Raw genomic sequence first — 20,000 nt, forward strand, 5'->3', positions numbered from 1 at the left:
AATAACAAGAAAAACGTCTCTGCTGCTTCCCTTTTCTTTCCCTGCTCACCTTTTTCACAGTGGCTGAACCATCTTCCCCTTATTAGATTAGTCATGGCCCATGTTTTTTGAAAGAACTCCTCTCATCTGTGTGTGTGTGTGTGTGTGTGTGTGTGTGTGTGTGTGTGTGTGTGTGTGTGTGTGTGTGTGTGTGTGTGTGTGTGTGTGTGTGTGTGTGCGTGTGCGTGTGTGCGTGATGTATAAATGTGAAAGCCTAGATTTAGTTATATAAGCCATCCATGAACAGCCTTAGAGGCACATGTGTGGGTGAAAGTGTGTGTGTATGCAGTGATCAGAGCTACTGTATCCTCCAAATGATGTCTGATGGGTAGTTCCACCATTACTGCTGAATCTAGGTTTGCTGTATTGATTAGTATGCTGCCTGACCTGGATCTTTTCAGTGAACAATAGATCCTCTGTAGGTTTGGTCACACAACATCATGGAATTAATGGCTAAATTTCCAGTTCACATTTTATCTTTTGTTTGTGTGGATTATAGTATTCAATACACGGTACATTCTTAGTCCTTGTAAAACATAATTTTGCAACTTTGTAGCTGTTGCTCCCTTTATTCAACAAGGAATATAGGCATACATATTCTTTACTCTTTATGTCACTACTCACAGTTATACACAGCCTCTGCTGGAAGTTGCTAAAAAAACAACCATTAATAACTCAAATTTCCTTTCAAACTCATTGTGGGCCACCTAAAACATGCCAGCACATATTTACATAGGTAGGGCTTTACTGCATTTTATTTTTAAGTTTTTAAGGAATTAGGGAGGGCCTTATAAGACGGCAGATTTTAGAAGGTTAGACTATTTCAATGTTATGAGCTTTATATCCAATCCCCATCGTCCAGCCTCATCATTTCCTCCCTTTCCTCCCCTGTTCTCTTTTCATTTACTTTTTCTTCAAGACACAAATGTCTGGTAGTCTGTCTGCCCCAGAGAAATCGGACGCTTCTTTGCCTCTTAAAACAGGAAGCATTGCCTCTCCTCTCCCCCCGCTCTTCCCTCACAATCGGCAAACCCTGACAGAATCGGGGAGAGGGGGAGGCCAACTCCTGAGAGCCAGTGAGCAAGTTAGCAAACATGCAAGAGCAGGGCGAGCCGATGTCTGTTAACCAGCTGATCGTCCACCCAGAGGGAGAGGGAGAGGGGAGGGGAGGGGACCAGAGAGAGGAGTGACTACTGATGCTCCAGTAATCTGCGCTGTGTGAGTCAGGGCTGTGGAGAGCAAAGCAGAAACAGCAGCAGCGTGAGACACGTTTCCCTCTCACGAGCGTCAACAACACAGAAGAGCAGAATGAGAAAGCTGAGCGGCAAGAGGAGGAAGTGAGCAAGACATATAGAAAGCAAGAGGAGCAGACGCTGACATTAGGAGCGAGAGAGGCAAAAAGACAGATCGACAGCTTCTTTTTGAGAGTCTCCTTTTTGAAGTAGAAAGGACAATGGAAGATCACTGAACCTGATTGACAGCAGTGACAATCTAACAAATTCAGTAGAAGAGGAAGTTTACTATTACATTTTGGAGGTGGCAGCAGGTTTACAGTAAGACTCGACGTGGTGCAGGGATGTCCTGGTTGTCTCCGGTTCAGTGGGCCAAATGGACATGGTCAGCAGTGACTGGGGGTGCGGGGGACGAGGGGGAGCCCAGATCCAAGGATGGCGGAGAGGACAAGTAAGAGGGCTAGGCCACTGTGTGTGTGCGTGTGTGCCTGCGTGCGTGTGTGCATGCGTGCAAGAAAGAGAAGATAGAGTGACAGACTTCTGGTTTATATTTGTGTTTATATAAGAAAAAATGAGAGGATATATGGAAAAGAAAGAGTAATTCTCTGTATTTGCTTCAGTTTAAACATCAGCATATTGATTGTGTGTCTGTGTGATGAATGCAGATTCCCCTGAGTCATACTGACAGGTGGCGGATATATGTACACACAAAGAGAGCAACACACACACACGGTGGTATAATCTTGGATGCTTTCCTATGTGGATCCCAGTGGCTTGATCATGCTGTCATTGGCTAAAAACAGATTCTTAGTCAAAATACAGACACTCAAACTACTGTTTTGTGAGCACCATCCTGTTTCTTTATGAGGCACCAAACACTGAGGATATGACTGTCTAGTGTGTGTGTGTGTGTGTGTGTGTGTGTGTGTGTTGTTTGTTTGAAGGCGGTTTGGCAGTTGGGGAACAGTTGCTGAAAGTTGGGGGAAGGGGAAAGAGACATAGTTTCCAAAGCTTTTGATTTTTTTTCTGTCCATTTCTAGTTTCTAAGTAACTATCCAAGATTGCAGACGCTGGGGCCATCACTGGGATGTGATTTAGTGTGTGTGTGTGTGTGTGTGTGTGTGTGTGTGTGTGTGTGTGTGTGTGTGTGTGTGTGTGTGTGTGTGTGTGTGTGGGGGGGGGGGGGATGGGGGTATGTATATAAGGCTTAGCTCTGGCTCCAGAGCGTGTCAATGTGTTTGTGTGAACTGGTACCAGAGATGGAGTGTGGTTGGTATTGGCACTGAGAGCTTTGCTCCTTCTCGTGCTGTTTTTCATTAGAGTGCGGACGTTTTGATGTGTGTTCAAGTGGCTGGGAATGCACACACACACACACACACACACACACACACACACACACAACCATAAACTCTCCCTGTCTCTCCTTTCCCTTTTGTCTCTCCACAGTTTGGGCATAAATTTGTGCTGGGTGTCTTGGCAGCTGACATAGCAGACCAAAATATGTGTGTGTGTGTGTGTGTGTGTGTGTGTGTGTGTGTGTGTGTGTGTGTGTGTGTGTGTGTGTGTGTGTGTGTGTGTGTGTGTGTGTGTGTGTGTGTGTGTGTGTGTGTGTGTGTGTGTGTGTCCCCTTATTGAGGAGCAAAGGATGCAGGTGGCCTTCTTGGACTTCACTTCCTCTCCTCCCCCTTCCCCTGACTTCCTTTAAAATAAAAGCAGCTTGTTTATTTTGAGCTGCTTTGAACACTGAAATCAATTGTTTTTATGTCACTTTAAGAAACCAGAAGATTGATAGAAAGCCAATGCCTATTTGTTAGAAGTCATTTTGCACTGCAACACATAATCAGAGCTTTCATTGTTTCATTTGCATCATTAATTAGCGGTTTGTAGCCTTAATATGTAGTTATTTAGACTGTAAACATTTTCAATGCCTCATTGTTCTCAAAGACAGTAGACGGTTGTTCTTATAACTTTAAAATAGGCAATGTGATTTGTTTTTTTATCACATGCTATAAGTCACTTCATGAGAATAGTTGTTTTTGGATCATATTTGTCTGTTTCAGCACATTTTCAATTTCAAGTTGGAGATTTCAACTTTAGTTCTAGATGACTTCCCAAAAACTCTGAGTTGTAGCTCTGACCTCTCTCCTGCTGTTTCTCCCTCTCTCTCTTTTCTTTGTTGTAAATTATGTTTTGTTAAGGTCTTCCTTTCTCTTTCTCACCACAGTTCCGACTCGGAGGGGACCTTTGAGACCCCAGAGGCAGAGTCACCAGGTGTTGTGAAGCTACTGAGCCAACTGGACAACTCCAACCACACAGGTGAGATGGCTCAGCTGTTCAGCTGACCCAGTGCTATAATACTGGACCCAAACTTTAAACTCTGTCACACGTGAACAATGCCATTGGATATTCTCAGGCAGGGTTCAATACTTTTTTGGTACCAAGTGAAAATGTATATTGTTTACTTATTTTATGATCAAATAATTTCTATTTCTAAATAATTTTCTGCTGGAGCTGCTCCCCCCGCGACCCGACACCGGATAAGCGGACGAAGATGGATGGATGGATGGATGGATGGATAATTTCTATGTAATTCAAAAAGTTGTAAAGCAATCCAGCAGATTTTGGCATTTGTATGTTAAAGGTTTTGGTAAATGCAAATTACAAACAAAATATTTTCTCACTTACCTCCAGTCATACCCTATTTGACCAGTTTTTAAGATGTATGGCTTTAAGATTAGGGTTAGGTACTGACACTACGCACATTACGTAATGTGCAATGTTCTTTTATGTCACTATGTTGTTCTTTGTTTATGTTGTTCGCTGTGTCAGCCACAGTGTCATCTTGCTTTTGCTGATCACACAGATCTTGGATCAGCAGACAGTGTCATAGGAAAAGTTAAATGTAAATGAAATAACAGTTAGGCACAGTCTAGTAAATCGGCTGATAAAGGGGTACTAGATTAATCTGGCCTGTTTGAAGCTAACCTTCCCCTCCCACTGCCCTGCTTTCAACGAGTACCCCACATCACCATGGTAATAGATAATCTGGAGTGCATCTTCTGTGCTGAAACAAATGCTATTTATATCATTGATGTTTGAAAACTATATTTCTCCATCTCCATCAGTTTTCATTAAAGTGATTGATTTTAAAGTGTACTGTACATGTATCAGGATAGAATTGGTCTACATGTTTTAGATGACGCAGCTAGATAAAATTAGACACGTTTTGATCATAGCATATGGGATGCTGTGCCAGATATTAACAGAGAGATTAATGTGTTTTGATCATAGCATATGGGATGCTGTGCCAGATATTAACAGAGAGATTAATGTGTTTATTATTGAGTCTGGTTTGCAGACAATACTGTCTCCTTTTCATGCTAAAACAGTCACATGCTCTGTACAAAATCTGGGTTAGTTTCATAAATAAAAGATTGACTGTGTGGAGAAACCAATATTCTGGTTCACTATAATTAGATGATACTGGCTCAAGGGGGAATCACTGTCTGTTCATGGGAATAACAATGGGCCACAATCAAACTGTACTGTTAAACCAGGACGTAGCTGAAACTTTAGACAGCTATTTGTCTATATATTATCTGTTTCTCGCTCACTTCCCTCTCTGTCTCCTTTTCCTCTTTTTCGTCGATTTGTGAAACTATAATAAAGCCTGATGTTGTTTTTGTTGCTAGGCCATGTGGTGGTGTGTACTCTGCGGGACTGGGTGTGGTTCCTCTACATCTGTTCTCTTTCTCCGAAGGGTGTGTGTTGTGTCTGAAAGTACCCAGATTTTGAGCAGAAGCTTACATAAACTTAATTAAATGTATGATGTAATAAGTCACACATTAGCCGTCAGTCATGAGAAACGATGTGAGAAGCTGTTACCCGCCCAAGGTGAAGCCACAATGACTTAATTCATGTTGTGTGCAAGTTGAGAAGAAATACAGGAGATATTTCAGTTTTATTATTATGTGTAGGTGTGTAAGTTTTACAGTGTGAGTGGGTGTATTTTTCAGTTACAGAGAGTCCTGTGTTTCAGCAGCAGTGTGACTCAACAGAGACCAGCCTGCTGCTGTGGTCGTTAGCTAGCAGTTAACGGATGTGTGAGGACACAGGATGTGAAGGTCTCTGAGAGGAAGCCAGCAGCCGTTTTAAGTGTTCTAACAGGAGAAGGAGAGGCCATCATTTCAAGGTTAAATCCTGCAATGAAAAAAAATAATTTAATAGCCACAGGATGGGGTATGTGTTACTGTTTTGGACAGAAGAAAGTTGAAGAATGTTGAAGAAAGGATTAAGATCTGCTTGTCTCAGGGTCAGCCCTGCAGTGATTCTCCTTCTGCCTTTCTGACAAGACTTTTTCAGTTGCTGTGGGTAAATGCGTCCCAAACTCAGTATTGTGGTGTGCCCCTATAATCAATATTTTTATGTTAACAAATGACAATGTGAAAACAAAGGTAATGTTATTAGTTAGCAGTATACTTAAGTGACCCGGGGTGAGTCTGATGAAAAGTGCTGTGTCTGCCCCGTTCAGCTCTGAGATTTTCTCGCATTGCACAGCGCTGTGAAGGAATAATCTCCGAGATTACGTTATGTTCTGCCTCTGGTTAGAAGTGGTGAATGTAGGCTACAGCTCACAGCAACTTAATACTATACAGCGTCTGGCTTTTGTTTGATATAAAGTGTTGGCAAATGGCTTTTTGTTGAGTTTCCTGTTAGCGAAAAAATAGACACTGAAAAGCTTAGCGCCTTTTTTTCATGATGTGTGATGTTCCTTTCAGCTATCCACTTGTGCTCCAGGAAAGTGTAGAAAAGTAAGTTTGGTATATTCAGCAATCAGCTAACGTTGGAAGTGGAAAAGAGTTGTAAAGCGTTCTGCATGTGGCGTCTGCGTGTGGCGTGCAGGTTACCTTCCCACCAAACACGATGTGACTCAAAAACTGTGTCTGGTAGCCTGCCTGTAAGTGGCATCACGCTCGGTCTGCCACTTGTAGCTGGTTGTGCTTTGCATGTGTGGGATTCTGAAACGTCCTTAAATTCGGGAATTGAAGTTTGTTTATTTATAAAGTCAAAGACAGTCCAAAGTAGTGCTACTTTGCACATTTTTGTGGGTCTGAGGTGTATTTCACATTTTAGCTGCCAAAGCTCCACTGCTTTCTTGGACCCTCTCTGTCTCTGGTCCTGCGCTGAGCTCAGTCAGGCAGCAGTGTGAGAGGGGGAGTGGCCAGCGGCTAGAGCGGCAAAACTCAATGTGTGCTTCTTTGACCGATATATATTTAACAATATCTTTTGCATTTCTAATCCAAACAACGTCAAACTTGGCACTTACTCGTGCCCCTAGTAAGACACCTGTCAAGTTTGAAATCCATCGGACTAACGGTTCGAGAGATATGCGCATAACACACGCACGCACACACACACACACACACACACACACACACACACACACACACACACACACACACACACACACACACACAACACAGACAGACGTTCCTGCAATTTATAGATAGATGTTGTTTTCACTCTTTTTATTCCTTTTAAGTCTGTATTATATGCCTGTTGCCTCATTTTTTATTGGGAAGCATATTGTGACATTCTGCTCTTGAAAGGTCCTGTATAAACTCAGTTATATACAGTACGTACTTACTTTTCTTTTTTCACAGTTCTTCCTGATGTTACAAACTTCTTTCTGGACAAAAACTCCAACCAGGATGTCGGCCCACTTTCATTCCAAGAGGTTGATTCCCTAAACAACCTCACCGGCTCCTTACCTAACGAGCGCAGCTTTGGTTTGGACCAAAACCTCAACCTGACCCTCAGCAGCATATCCATTCCTGGAGAGGGCCTCTCACCATCCAGCCCTCTGTCACAGCCTCAAGCTCTCAGGCCCCCATCTCTGTCCGTCCTCTCCCCACTAAACAAACCTGATCCTTTGGAGGTGGACGATGAGGCTCCAGTGACATCTGACTCCAGTCAAGACTCAAACATGATCCCAAGTCATGACGTTTGTGTGGATCCCGACTTGCTTAATGGCAACATGCAAAACACAAACCTGACCTGCGAGTCCAACGTCACAATTACCACGTGAGTAAAACACAAACGTACACAAAGGCCTCTTCAGCCATCACTCGGTGGCTGAAGCTGAACTAATATGACTGAACAAACAGTGCTCTCTCTTATAGCCGTAGGGAACACAACAAGTTTGTGCACAATCAACCTGAAGTGATCAAAGTGTTTTTAATCACTTGTTGTGTACCTTCAAAAGTTCTTTCAGCTGTTGTTTCTCTCCTGCGCACCCATTAATTTCCTTACCAGTGTTATTATAGTTTTCATTCATTTCCTCACCAGTGTTATTATAGTTTTCATTCATTTCTTTACCAGTGTTATTATAGTTTACAGTGTTTTTTTTTATTTTTAGAATTTCAGTTCACTTTAATTTTTCTGTTCAGTTTTCAGGATGATTTTTTTATATGCTTGGATTATTCCAGATGTAGGGGATTTCTTCAGTGTTCATAGCTTGATAAAGTATTTTAAACACTCAAATATTTTGTGTTTGCTGGCAGAACTTTTTTTTTGAATGGTAAAGAGAAGTTAAAGTGTAAAACAATGCCCTCTTGTGGCGTTCTTCTGTTCTTGCTAAGAAAAGAATCATGATTCACATGATTCTATTTTTTTTACCAAGAACCACTGAACTACTACACTAAGTACTACACACTCCTGTATAAGTACTACACACTCCTGTTGTTAGAAGAACCATTGCCGGTTGGCAAATTCAGTTTTGTGCACAAAGATAATTTTTATTTTTATTGATAATTTCAAGTTAATGAGTGGTTTGACATGGGCAACACAATACTTGTATAGGAACAGGGTCTTTCAATGACATACATATGTAATGGATTACATTTTATAGGATAATAATAATAATAATAATAATAATAATAATAATAATAATAATAATAATAATAAAAAAAGGCATGTGATGGCTTTCTCACTTATTAGCCAAAATATTCATCCTGAGTGATAAGTTTATCTGGGATTTTGCCCAGATAATAATGTAAATAAAAAGAGCAGTGATCCATAATTCTAAATGTCTTTTCTTTATGAATCTCCTGCCATATAAAAAGAGTTAAGGACAACCCTGGGAAATACTTTTAGTTTTTTTCTACTGTCAATTTATATTTTTATATTTTTTATACTTTTATCATTTTTGGAAGTTGGTTTAGAGTTTATGGAATACTTTAATTTCACGTTCATTTCAATATTTTTAGTTTTCAACAAGGTTTTAATTTCCACTTTAAGTAAAACCTCTTACCTGTCTACTTTGAGTCTTATTTTTTACTAAACTATAATAACCCTACACTCACCTTGTGTTTGAGCTAACCCCTGTCCCGTCCTCTCCTGTGTCTTTCCTACCTTTTCCTTCCACACCTGTCATTCTGTTTCCCTTCTCTCTGTGTGGCATCAGGACTGCTGAGCAAGTCCATTTCCTCTGTGTTCTGTTGTAAGTACTGTATAACTGTGTGTGCAGACGTGTGTATATTTGTAACCTCTGTCCTTGCTGTTTTTTATAAGTCCAGGTCCAGGTTCATCCACCTGACCTAAATTAAAAAGTAGAAGTAGATTTAGAAAGTAGAGGAGAAAGAGCGTTAGTGGGAACCCTGTAATTCCCTCTAATGCTCAGAGCAACTGTTGTTGCTCTTATTTCAGTTTGAAAATAATCTCTTTGATTAATCAGATTTTTCTCCTGCGTAACTCAGCGCTTTAAGCAGAGCATGCGAACTTAGCGCACACACAGAGCAGAGCAATGAGGTCTGGCTGTAAGGCTTTCTGTCTCTCCTGCTTTCCTCTTTTCATCACCACTTACTGCCCACTTGTACACACATGCAGAATTATGATCAGGTTAGTGTTGACACTGACGTTGTTATTGACCTTCATTCTCAGGAACTCCTGTAAAATGAAGCAGAACCAGCCGATGCAAAAGGACTTCAGCGGACAGGTAAGAATTGAGAAAGTGTCTGCTGCTCATCTGACCCATGTGGTAGTATAACAATTAGAAAAGCTCCGTACAGTCAGCGTGGTTGATTATATTTGCTGCTATTAAAGGATGACCATCATGGTGAACACGCCACAGATGAGGAGAAGTTGGCAAGCAGTGCCGGTATCAAACCAGACAAGGATCAAAGCGGTGAGTAACAGGATCAATGAAGATTTTCACGTTAATGTTGTGCCCAGCTACAGTGCACACCGATCCAGTAGTGAATAACTCAGTTATCAGTGAGGGGACTCTACAGTACAGAGTTCACATAACTGGATGTTAAAGTTTAGACAGCAATCTTTAGCTTCCCTCGGTCAATACCAGTCATTGCTTTACTGTTACAGACACACACAACATTAATCATTGACTTTCCACATCATTGTGCACTGAAACTTGTGACTGTGTCAGTCATGAGCCCCATGACAGTATGGTTGGTTTGTGATAAAACATGCACTGTTACACTTGTGGTTATATTGTTTCTAAAAGCATGATGTTGTTGTTGTTGTTGTTGTTGTTATTGTTGTTGTTTTACTGTGGAAAGGCAATTCATAAAGTTGTACTGACCTGATATTTACAGTATATGAGTTTGAGATATTAACAAACTGTGAACTCAGTCTGTCATTGTAAGAGGAAGTGCCCGCCTTGAAAACATTCTGCAACATATGCCCTAACTAGTCATTTAGGTTCATTGTGAGTCATAACTAAAGTGTATACAAACTGCCAGTGGCATGAGTTTATTTAAAAGCAAGACTTAAGTAAAACTTATAATTACACAATAAAAAAAGATAATATTGCATATACCTATGAGCACATCTGGTGGTAATAGTTATATTTCATATAAGAAATATATTCTGAGAAATATTGAAACACTTCTCATGTACTGCCACCTGAAGGCCATCATGATAAACCATATTACATTATAGGCCACAGCATGTTTCACCCTAAATTTGTTATTAACACGTGTATAACTTTCTTCCAGTTCCAGACTGCCATGTGTCATCAAAGCCAGAGGACTCAGACTGCTGCTCGTTGGTAATTTAACATCACAATTGATCATTCATGTCATTTCCCCTACATTTGTTGTGTCAGGCCCATATGCGATCTATTTGTCTATCATCATAGTACACTCTTGTGCATATGATATTTTTCATCAAAGTAATTCAACTGCAAAATGTTGCCCCTCAGTGACCACTAGATGGGGCTGAAGCACTATTTTATTAGTTAAACTAAAGTGTCCTCATCAGTTGCAGACTTCCAGACGTGTCCCAGCATTACATTTCACTGGTCACTGTAATGGTCATATTGGTACATTGTGTTTAGCACTTCTTTTCTGATTTGAATTGCAAAGGACTCAAGTAAAGTGTGATGTGACTTAAAGATGTAATAGAGTGCCCAGTTTTTGTGTTTAGACCTACCTGCGTGATTATTTTCTAAAGCTGCAGCATGTATGATCGTTTGTCGGATAAGATGACTGCACTATGCTGTAGGAGAGCAGGAGGAACTTAGTGTCTGCCACCATGTTCATGTACTCAGGTGACCGATGGATTTAGATTACATTCAGGAGATTAGAATATGACTGTCATAATCCATGGAAGGACAAAATGAAAGGGGAGAGAGACGGGGAGGAGAAGAAGAACGCATGTTATAACGCAGATTGAAAGGCAAGAGGGGTACAGGGTAAAAAATAAGAATGAGAGAAGTTTGCGAGAATTAAGAAAAAAAGATAAGAGAGAGAGAATCATAATATGCAGTTTATGACAGAATGAAATGTTCCTTTGTTACTTTCTGTCACTAATTGGTATTTTGTAACAAATAACATGAAGGGTTTTGATTTGCTATCTAGGCAACTACATTATAATGTATAATGGGTTTTCCGTTTCCCAGAAGAAGAAAGTTGCTGCACAGAAAATGATGCATTTTATACTTATGAAAGAAAATTATTAGAAGACACAGTATTAAACAACAAAAAAATGATGAGAAAAACTGGGGGAAAAAGGTTTGTTTTAGTGTAAAATGTGTAGTTTTATGGCCGCATTGGTGATTGTTACTTGTGTTTTTTTCATAAATACCTTGTACATTCTTGAAAAGTTTAGGTAGACTCACCCACCATTATACATCTGGATGTACAAGAAAACTGATTTTCTTCTACCTTCAGCAGTTTGAGGACCCATGCAAGCTGAAGAACAAGTCGGAGGGAAGCGAAATGCAGAAAACAGGAAGTCAGGTCCTGGATTCCATCTGCATCAGTGAGGCAGAAAAACAGGCCGTTCTTACCCTCATTAGAGAGGAGGTGCGCAATTTTATCACCCTCTTCCAACATGAAATATGTTTGTTTTCTCCTAAATGGATCATGTTTAGGTGTTTTCTTTGAATGCACGGTTCTGTTCATAATAGACGTCTCTTTTCAGATCATCACTAAAGAGACGGAAGCCAACGACTGGAAGAAAAAGTACGAGGACAGCAGACAACAAGTCAGTGAGATGAGGTTAGAAAACGTGTTGCTGCATTCTTTTTACTCAGATATCACGGTTTGACTTCCAAGGTGGTCATGTGAGGTTTCGAGAAGCTGAAGCATTCTGTCATAAGGTTAAGTAAGGCTTATAATGTGTTATGTCTTATTATAGGAAGATTGTTGCAGAATATGAGAAGACAATCGCTCAGATGATTGGTGAGTAGAAATGTTAGAAGAGCGGACTTCTATTTTTCATGTAACCATTTATTTCACTTGTTGCTGTAAAGATTTTAGTGCCACAGTGTGATTTGTGTAATCTTGTACTGTTTCTTGTTTTACTCACTTAAATGTAGTAACGGTAGTCCACGTTGTCCTGTATTAGGAGAGACAATTAGAAAAAACACGTTTCACTCAAGTCTTTTCTCTTTGTATCCCTGTTTTTTGTGGTTAAAGGACTACGCCACCGTTTGTTGAAATAGGGCTTATCACGGTCTCCCCTAGCTGTAGATTGGTGGGCCAACGCATTTTTTGGGCATGCATCGTTTTAGTCCGGTGCAACATCGGCAGCGTCGCCGCTAGTTAGCTTAGCGTAGTGAATGGAATCCTATGTTGCCGGTTAGCATGTTGTGAGTAAAAGTGAGCCAACAAAAGACAAAAAAACAACCTAATTACTTGCACTGAGACAAAAAATGTGTTGGCCCACCTATCTACAGCCAGGGTAGACCGTGATAAGCCCTAATTCAACAAACGGTGGCGTATTCCTTTAATGTAATGTGATTTGTTACCAGACTGAATACAAGATATACAGTAAGTTATTTAGCACTCCAAATGAATGTCTTCTTCTTTGCTCTTCTCAGAGGACAAGCGGCGCAGCAACCAGAGTTCCCAGAAGGCTTTGCAGACTGTGACGACGGAGAAGGAAGCCGCCCTGGCTGACCTGAACTCCGTAGAGCGATCTCTCTCCGACGTGTTTCGGCGTTATGAAAATTTGAAGAGCACCCTGGAGGGCTTTAAGAAAGTAAGTGGTCATAGGACTAGTTCATGTCCAGATAACTGCTCAAAGAAAGTGTCTGTTTCAAGTGCTGACGCGATCAGTTGATAGTAGCACAAATCGGAGGACTGTAAGGGGATCAGAATACGGTTGGAAAGTATCCTGTGATTAGGGGCTAGTGGTCGCCTCGAGGTAAGAGCAGCAGGAGTTAACATCGAAGGTCACTAGATAAACCTGGCCTTTATCTCAATGAATACGTTATTTTACTCACCAACTGCTACGGAGATAAACTCTGCGGTTAAAGCAGTCTACTCCCAGCTCTTGACTCGCAGCTGGTTTAGAGGAGCAATAACACAGTGCTTGTTTTTTTGGTTTTCTCGTACAGAATGAGGAGGTGCTGAAGAAGTGTGCTCAGGAGTATCTGGCCAGAGTCAAGCAGGAGGAGCAGAGATACCAGACACTTAAACTCCATGCTGAGGAGAAACTAGACAAGTATGTAGAAAGTCTAATTTTCCTATCATGTCAATTATAACAAACTATAAACTTTTACGGGTTTGAGATGCTGTTAATTTCCCTCATTCCACGCATCTCACAGGGCCAATGAGGAGATTGCTCAGGTGCGTGCAAAGTTGAGCTCCGAGAACATGGCAATGGCCGCCAGTTTGAGGAAGGAGCAGATGAAGAACGAGTCTCTGGAACAAGCTCTCCAGCAGAAGGTAACCGCATCCTCATCTTTCTGCATTCTAGATGAAAACTTTAAGCCCTTTAATAATACAACATATTTACCGTATTTTTACACTGTACTTTTGTGCTGTAATTTAGTATATAGAGTTGTATTAAATGTACTTATTCGTCATTTGTTGCGTTGTCATAGAATCAAGAGACGGAGGAACTCACCAAGATCTGTGATGAGCTCATTGCCAAAATGGGAAAAATAGACTGAGAGACACCCCTGTCAGTCAGCCACTACCCCCCTCTGGTCCTGCCCTACAGCGACGCCCTGTGCATGCCCCCAGCCAAGAAGCAGCTCTCATACCCTCTGCCAGCCCTGCATCACAGAGACTGCTTATGTACAGATGTCTAAAGTAACTTCCTGTATACTACAATTGCACTACTCGTGACCTGGATCAAGAAGGTTCTGTACATGCTAATAATTGTTTTAGTGGGAATCTGTTTTATGTACTGTATGTGGTCACGTTGTTTTGTTTGTGTTTTTGCCCATTATATGAGGCCATCTGGAGCTCTTTCGCCCATTTTGCCAGCGAGCAACTACCTGCTTGTGACTCAACTTAAATTCTCAGCAGCTTAACAGCTAAATTCCCAGCAACACATCATCGACAGGATGACATCATGTGGGCGGGGTTTGTTTTAGAGCTACATTTAGGCATACAGTATATTTTGATGGGCAAGGATTGTTTAATATTAAAGCAACAATTCATGAAATTTATTTTTTCTGTGAAGTAAACAAGGATTTTACTCTGAAAGAGCAACGCTCAGGGGTTTTGTGTGGGGCAGAATGTGGTCAGGGTCAAAGTCAGGGTGCACAAGAACTGGAGGAAAGGATTAAGCGTTGTTTGAGGATGTACATTAAAAGTCCTCGAAGGCTGTGGTTTGTTCAGAAGAGACACTGAAACCATAAGGAGACTGGACCACATGTCCATGACACTAAAGCTGCAATTAATTCACAGCATTTGCTTTACCTGGATTCTGGACAATTCAAGTAGTTGCAGAATGTTTATCATTAACAGAGAAGTATAATAACCTGACAATCAGAGACTATCCTGTAAGTTATATAAACTTTGTGGCATTGTCTCGTCTGATCCACAAAGTCAGTTGAAGTGTAAAAAGTGAAAAGCTAAATCAACTCCACCACTTTACGCTAACTATCCTGTGTTCAGAATCCTGAACAACTGAAAAACATTAAAACATAGACATGACTATATTTTGGTTGAAGATATTTAAAACTATTATAAGATTAGCAAGTGCTGCAATATGTCAACAATTATTCTTTTTTCTTTTTTTAACCATCACTACACAGATTCAGTGACCACTAATCACATTTACCTCCTACCACGAAGGAAACTAAGTGTTTGACAGCTTTGTTAAAGGTAATGTCTGTTGCTTATGCGTGATGAAGATGTCAGCTAACATGACTGTATTTACAGTTGTTCAGCAGATAAATCTGTTTATTTGCATGATTATTTTCATAGCTTTGTCTTTCTCACAATGCAGATTGTTTTCTTAAGACACCAGTAAAAATAGTTGTATAGTAATGCCTTAGGAGGCTGTGACTTAGTAATGGTAACACTTGTATCATTACTTGCCTTTTTCTGTTGAAGAAATGTTCTTCAAAAATAGGCCAAACGTCTCCGCCACATCGATGTTTATTGAAGGCTTAACACAAACTACTATTTGCCTCAATATAATACAGTAGGACATTTGCAAATATGTGATTTAAATGAGACAATATTTAGTTAAACTGAAGCAAGGCTGAAAATCTGACTAAGCATTTAGTTAAAATGTTTTGGTACTTTACAGTTTTAATACTCAGTTCTATGGAGTCAGTCACTATTGAAAAAGTTTTAATGTCTGATATCCATGTACAACACAAACCCACTTATGTGCCACAGTTTATATATATGCCATTCTAATGTCACTTTGCCTCTCGTTACTCAGCTGTACTCATCTTTGTCTTTGCTTCACAAAATATTGTTTTGTCACTTTAGCCCCTTATTGTTTGTAATGAGGATTTCACTTGTGTTGAGAAAAATAAAAGAATATATAATTTGTTCTACTAAAGGTTTTTCTATTTTTTTTTCTTCTTTACCACTGACTCAAAGCAGGTGTGTGTGTGTGTGTGTGTGTGTGTGTGTGTGTGTGTGTGTGTGTGTGTGTGTGTGTGTGTGTGTGTGTGTGTGTGTGTGTGTGTGTGTGTGTGTGTGTGTGTGTGTGTGTGTGTGTGTGTGTGTGTGTGTGTGTGTGTGTGTGTGTGTGTGCTGAAGCAGTGACGTGAGTGAATAGTGTACTTGAGCTATTTTGTGATGCTTCAGCTTTATTCTGAAAAACAGTGTTGTAAAATCAATACTCAAACAAATGACCTCAAAATTCTGCTAATAACACTGAACTGTTACTGTGTCTCCCTGTTAAAGCTCGCTCAGTTAAGTCCATTACCAGAGGCTGCTGGCTGTGCAGCATACATGGAGCTTACAGAGATAAGACCTTAATGCGCTCAAACACCTTCCCGTGCCTAACCGCCCTTGTCCTCCACCTCGACCCCCGGTGTCCCCTCCATTAGATACTCAGCTCATCCATTCTTTCTCTGGACTCTGGAAGACGCAGTGACCATTGGCCAGCTGCCATGAAGACTGCCCTGGTCCTGCTGCTGCTCATCTCTCTGGCCTGCCACAGTAAGTTTCTACAACTGATTCCAACACTGGATTTTGGAGTTTCAGCAGTGGGGAAGTATTTTGTTGATCAGCAGCTGGCAGACAATTTGCTGAGAGGTTACAGCACTGTGATACAGAGGATCCAGGATTTTTGTGTCCTATAAGCAGACCGTGGTTGAAAATTGTTAATTTATGCAGTAGCAAAGCAGTTTTGGTTTGAGACCTGCACAATTTGGGGCATTTTCCGCATTATTTTGTCACAGATTTAAACCTGCAAAGGTCAAATGATATACAGTATATGTTGTGGCATGGCTTTACAATTTTTTTAGATTGCTAAATGATAGTGGGCACAACTGAAGCCACGTGTGCAAAACTCTAACCATAGTCAGCAAAGCAGCAATTCATGTGGACCAAACTCTAGTTGGTTTTTCATTGCTTGAACACAGTTTTCAAAAATCTACACACTTATCCCATGGCTTTAACCACAACCTGCACAACACTGTGGACTCACAGCACTTTGTTCAAACACACTGCTATCAAAACCATTAACCACACATTCAAAACAGAATGGATTTCAGCCTGGTGCATTTCAAACACTGCTGATTGCAATTTCAGCTGAAGGCCTAAGCAGGTGTCTTGTTTTAGACTAGTTAGTAAACACATACAGTATATATGTAGGGAAAGCTCAGAAAGACTTTTTTTGGAAATGGACCAAGGAAGGAGGAGTGACAGGGAGCGTGCAGATGCATGGAGGAATACCAAGAAGAAGAGAGAGAGCTGTAATTTCTGATGAAATAAGGGCTACACTTATAGACCATGTTGTGAATCATGGTCTCTCATTTTGAGAGGCAGGGTTGAGGGTGCAACCCAATCTGCAAAGATCTACAGTTGCATCTGTAATGCGAATGATCCACCGAATGTCGCTATGAGTACTGGATGAGGTGACACAAGTCCAGAGGACTGCCAGGGATGGATAAGGCACTCTAGAAGGTTCTTTGCCAGGTGCATGGCAAGAAAAGACATCCGATGTGATGTTGATGAAAACTTGTGGCCTGATGCTGGAAAGGCAGGATTAACCCCACAATTCTTTGTTAATATTATGTTCCTTTAGTTTGTAACTTTTTATCAGTAATTATGTAAATTACTACAGACAAAATAAAGATATATCTATATTAAAGCAAACTGCTGATTTTCATTCCTTTTTGTTTACTTAAAAAACTGGTATGCTTAAAAATAAAAATGTTCCTAGAAAATACTGATTTGTGTGAAGTCACTTGAATTATTAAAATTGTGAAGATTAAAAGTTTGTCATTTCTGTATTGGTGTTTGATGCTAGTGTTTTTACACTCAGTGTGTTCTGAGTGACGGTGTGTGTTATCTCAGTGAGGATTGTTCATAGTGTTTGGCTGCACTGAGCCTGTTTTGAGACGTGTGTGAAGAGTTGTGTTGTTTGGAATGAGTTTTGCAGGTGATGTCAACTGTTTAGCTCAGATGACTGTAACGCAGACTGTGGTTAGAGTTTTGCCCAAGTGGCATCAGTTGTGACCGCTGTCGTAACAATCGGGAAAAAAACTGTTACTGTATCCAAAATGTGTCCCAGTCATAAATTTCAGGAAGGGACTGACAACCATGCGTAGCTCTCAACTCAATCTACCTGCAAGCATGTGTGCCTGTGTGCGTGGATGCAGTCTGGGGTGAATGGACTATTAAGAAAAGCATATGGTTGTGTGTCTGCATGCTTACACCTGCCTGTGAACATATATGCTTAGTCTCAAGTCAGGTGCTCTCTCCTGTTCTGTCTGCAAAGGCCACACCCTCAAATGTCACACGTGCGTGGCGTCCAATGATGACGACTGTAATCGACAGGGCTCCACCTCCTGCCCTCAGTACGCTGACGCCTGCTCCACCATCACAGGACCCAGTGAGTAAACACACACATACAAACCCAGGAAAACATGCAACTCAAGTGGGATTTGGTTGAATAATAGTAAAAGCCTCAATATAGGTCAGCATAACACTGACAATCAAATGCTTGTGTGAGGTAGTCAGATACATACATTCATTATCTTCTTCTGTGTGTGTGTGTGAGTGAGGAGAAGCTGAGTGTGCAAGGAAGTTCCCAGGGTTCACAGCGTCATACAAAATGAATACAAGTGGCCAGTCTTCAATGACTTCAAGGCAATTTAACTGTGAACGTCTGCCGGCCTCACGCATCCCTCTCTCTGTCTCGCTCTCTCCAGGCACCGTGATGAAGTCGTGCACGTACAAGGCTTTCTGCGACAAGGCTCATGGCGTCAGCTCCGGAGCAAAGATGGACTGCTGTTTTGGCGACGACTGTAATGGGCCCCACCGGAGCCACAGCCATGGGGATCACCATCGCAACGGCGCAGGGGCTGTGGCCTCCAGCCCTGTCCTGCTGATCACGGCCCTGCTGCTGCGTGTGGCCGTCAGTCAGCTGTAAACACCTCCACTTTTCTTTCCTCCAGGAATTCATTCATCCTCATTTGCTGGGTTGTCATCCATCCACCTTCTCCTCTTTGTCACTCTGTACCCCTCAGAGATTTTCAATCCAAGTTTACAAAAAGGATTTAAGTGGCATAGATTTTCCCGTGGTTTAAGACAACAACAAAATATTGGTTTCTGATGACTGTTGGTGAAGTGAAGGATGTCTGTCCCATAAATACAAGTTTCAGCACTTTAATTGTGTCATTTTTTTTTATTATTATCAATTATCATCAAGAACTTGAATAGTAACCTCATTATCTATTGATTATCTATAGTGGTATGTTCACTTTCAGGTGATTTAAAGTTTTAAGTGTGTTTGTGGTGAATACGTGTGTACAAAGTGAAGTAGACATACCCATGGTTTTTATTAAAGCATGTGTGGTTTCGGTAGGTGCTAGGGGTAGCTCAGTGGGTAGCTGGTGTGCAGCTCGCTTGATGCCATAGAACCACATTATTCACTTGGGTTGTTAAAATGGTTACCAGAAAGTAAAGTATTTAACATATAACATGCCAATCTTCATACATTGTTTAAATATGTTAATGGTATGTTTAGTGCTTAATTTTTGTGTGCATGCAAGCTTGTCTGATTAAAGACACAATCACACCCTTATTTATGTCTGTGTACGGTGTGTATTTGTGTGTGGTTGAGATCACCTTGGTGTGACATTTGATAGAAATGTGTGTTTATGTTGTCCCTGACGTAAAAGCATGCATACAGTAGAAAGAAAATAGTTAGTGATATTCAACAGAAGCAGAAGGGTCTGTGGAAACTTCAGGACTTCCTTCTGCAACTGTGTAACTTGAATTGTGTGCAGTCGCCACAGGATATGAAATCAGTGAGGTAGGTCTCTCTCCTCAGGCAGGTCACATGACGTGCAACCACTTCCTCTTAACATGAGGACAGAAATTAGCCTAAAGCTTAAAAAATAAAACAGAATACCGAATAACTCCTGTACAAGATATTTGTTATTTTAGCTGTTATAAAGGAGACAGGCTCAGCACCGAGTAAGATTATACATGTGTGGAAACTCTAAACCCAGATTCATGATTAGACGTAGAGTGCTAAAACCAGGAGGACAGGTCGGTTCATCCTCCAAGCACTCACAATGTTACATCACAAGACTCAATCTGTGGTCACCTTTGTGTAAAGCCTGTGTAAAACCTTTGTGTGAAGCAATACTGAACTACTGTTGGAAGTACTTTTTACACCACATTAGTCCGATGTTTTAGTTGCTACTCTTGCAGATGAAGATTTTACGTAGAAATACAAGATAAGTTCAGAAGATAAAATGCATTGCTGAAGATTAAACTATAGGATAGTAAAGCCAAGAACCACCTGGATCCCCAACAACATTAAAAC

General features: G+C 40.9%; 1 protein-coding gene across 5 annotated transcripts in view; it reads left to right on the forward strand.

The window, feature by feature from the left end:
* LOC114555131 (transforming acidic coiled-coil-containing protein 1) overlaps nucleotides 1-15,548 on the forward strand; it is a 22,583-nt gene extending 7,035 nt beyond the window's left edge. For 2 of the 5 annotated variants that reach the window (XM_028577293.1, XM_028577292.1), the window contains exons 2-13: nucleotides 3,496-3,587; nucleotides 6,935-7,355; nucleotides 9,213-9,267; nucleotides 9,375-9,456; nucleotides 10,286-10,338; nucleotides 11,462-11,596; nucleotides 11,715-11,791; nucleotides 11,931-11,974; nucleotides 12,616-12,776; nucleotides 13,135-13,241; nucleotides 13,345-13,465; nucleotides 13,624-15,548. In XM_028577293.1, the coding sequence (XP_028433094.1) occupies nucleotides 3,496-3,587; nucleotides 6,935-7,355; nucleotides 9,213-9,267; nucleotides 9,375-9,456; nucleotides 10,286-10,338; nucleotides 11,462-11,596; nucleotides 11,715-11,791; nucleotides 11,931-11,974; nucleotides 12,616-12,776; nucleotides 13,135-13,241; nucleotides 13,345-13,465; nucleotides 13,624-13,692 (1,417 nt within the window). In that variant the 3' untranslated portion in view covers nucleotides 13,693-15,548. Of the gene's footprint in view, nucleotides 1-1,233; nucleotides 1,723-3,495; nucleotides 3,588-6,934; nucleotides 7,356-9,212; nucleotides 9,268-9,374; nucleotides 9,457-10,285; nucleotides 10,339-11,461; nucleotides 11,597-11,714; nucleotides 11,792-11,930; nucleotides 11,975-12,615; nucleotides 12,777-13,134; nucleotides 13,242-13,344; nucleotides 13,466-13,623 lie in introns of those variants that run through there. The other 3 variants (XM_028577291.1, XM_028577290.1, XM_028577294.1) reach the window with 3 other exon arrangements.
* Nucleotides 15,549-20,000: the final 4,452 nt, after the last annotated feature.

Source organism: Perca flavescens, chromosome 5 (genome assembly GCF_004354835.1).
Source record: "Perca flavescens isolate YP-PL-M2 chromosome 5, PFLA_1.0, whole genome shotgun sequence".
Lineage (NCBI taxonomy): Eukaryota > Metazoa > Chordata > Actinopteri > Perciformes > Percidae > Perca > Perca flavescens.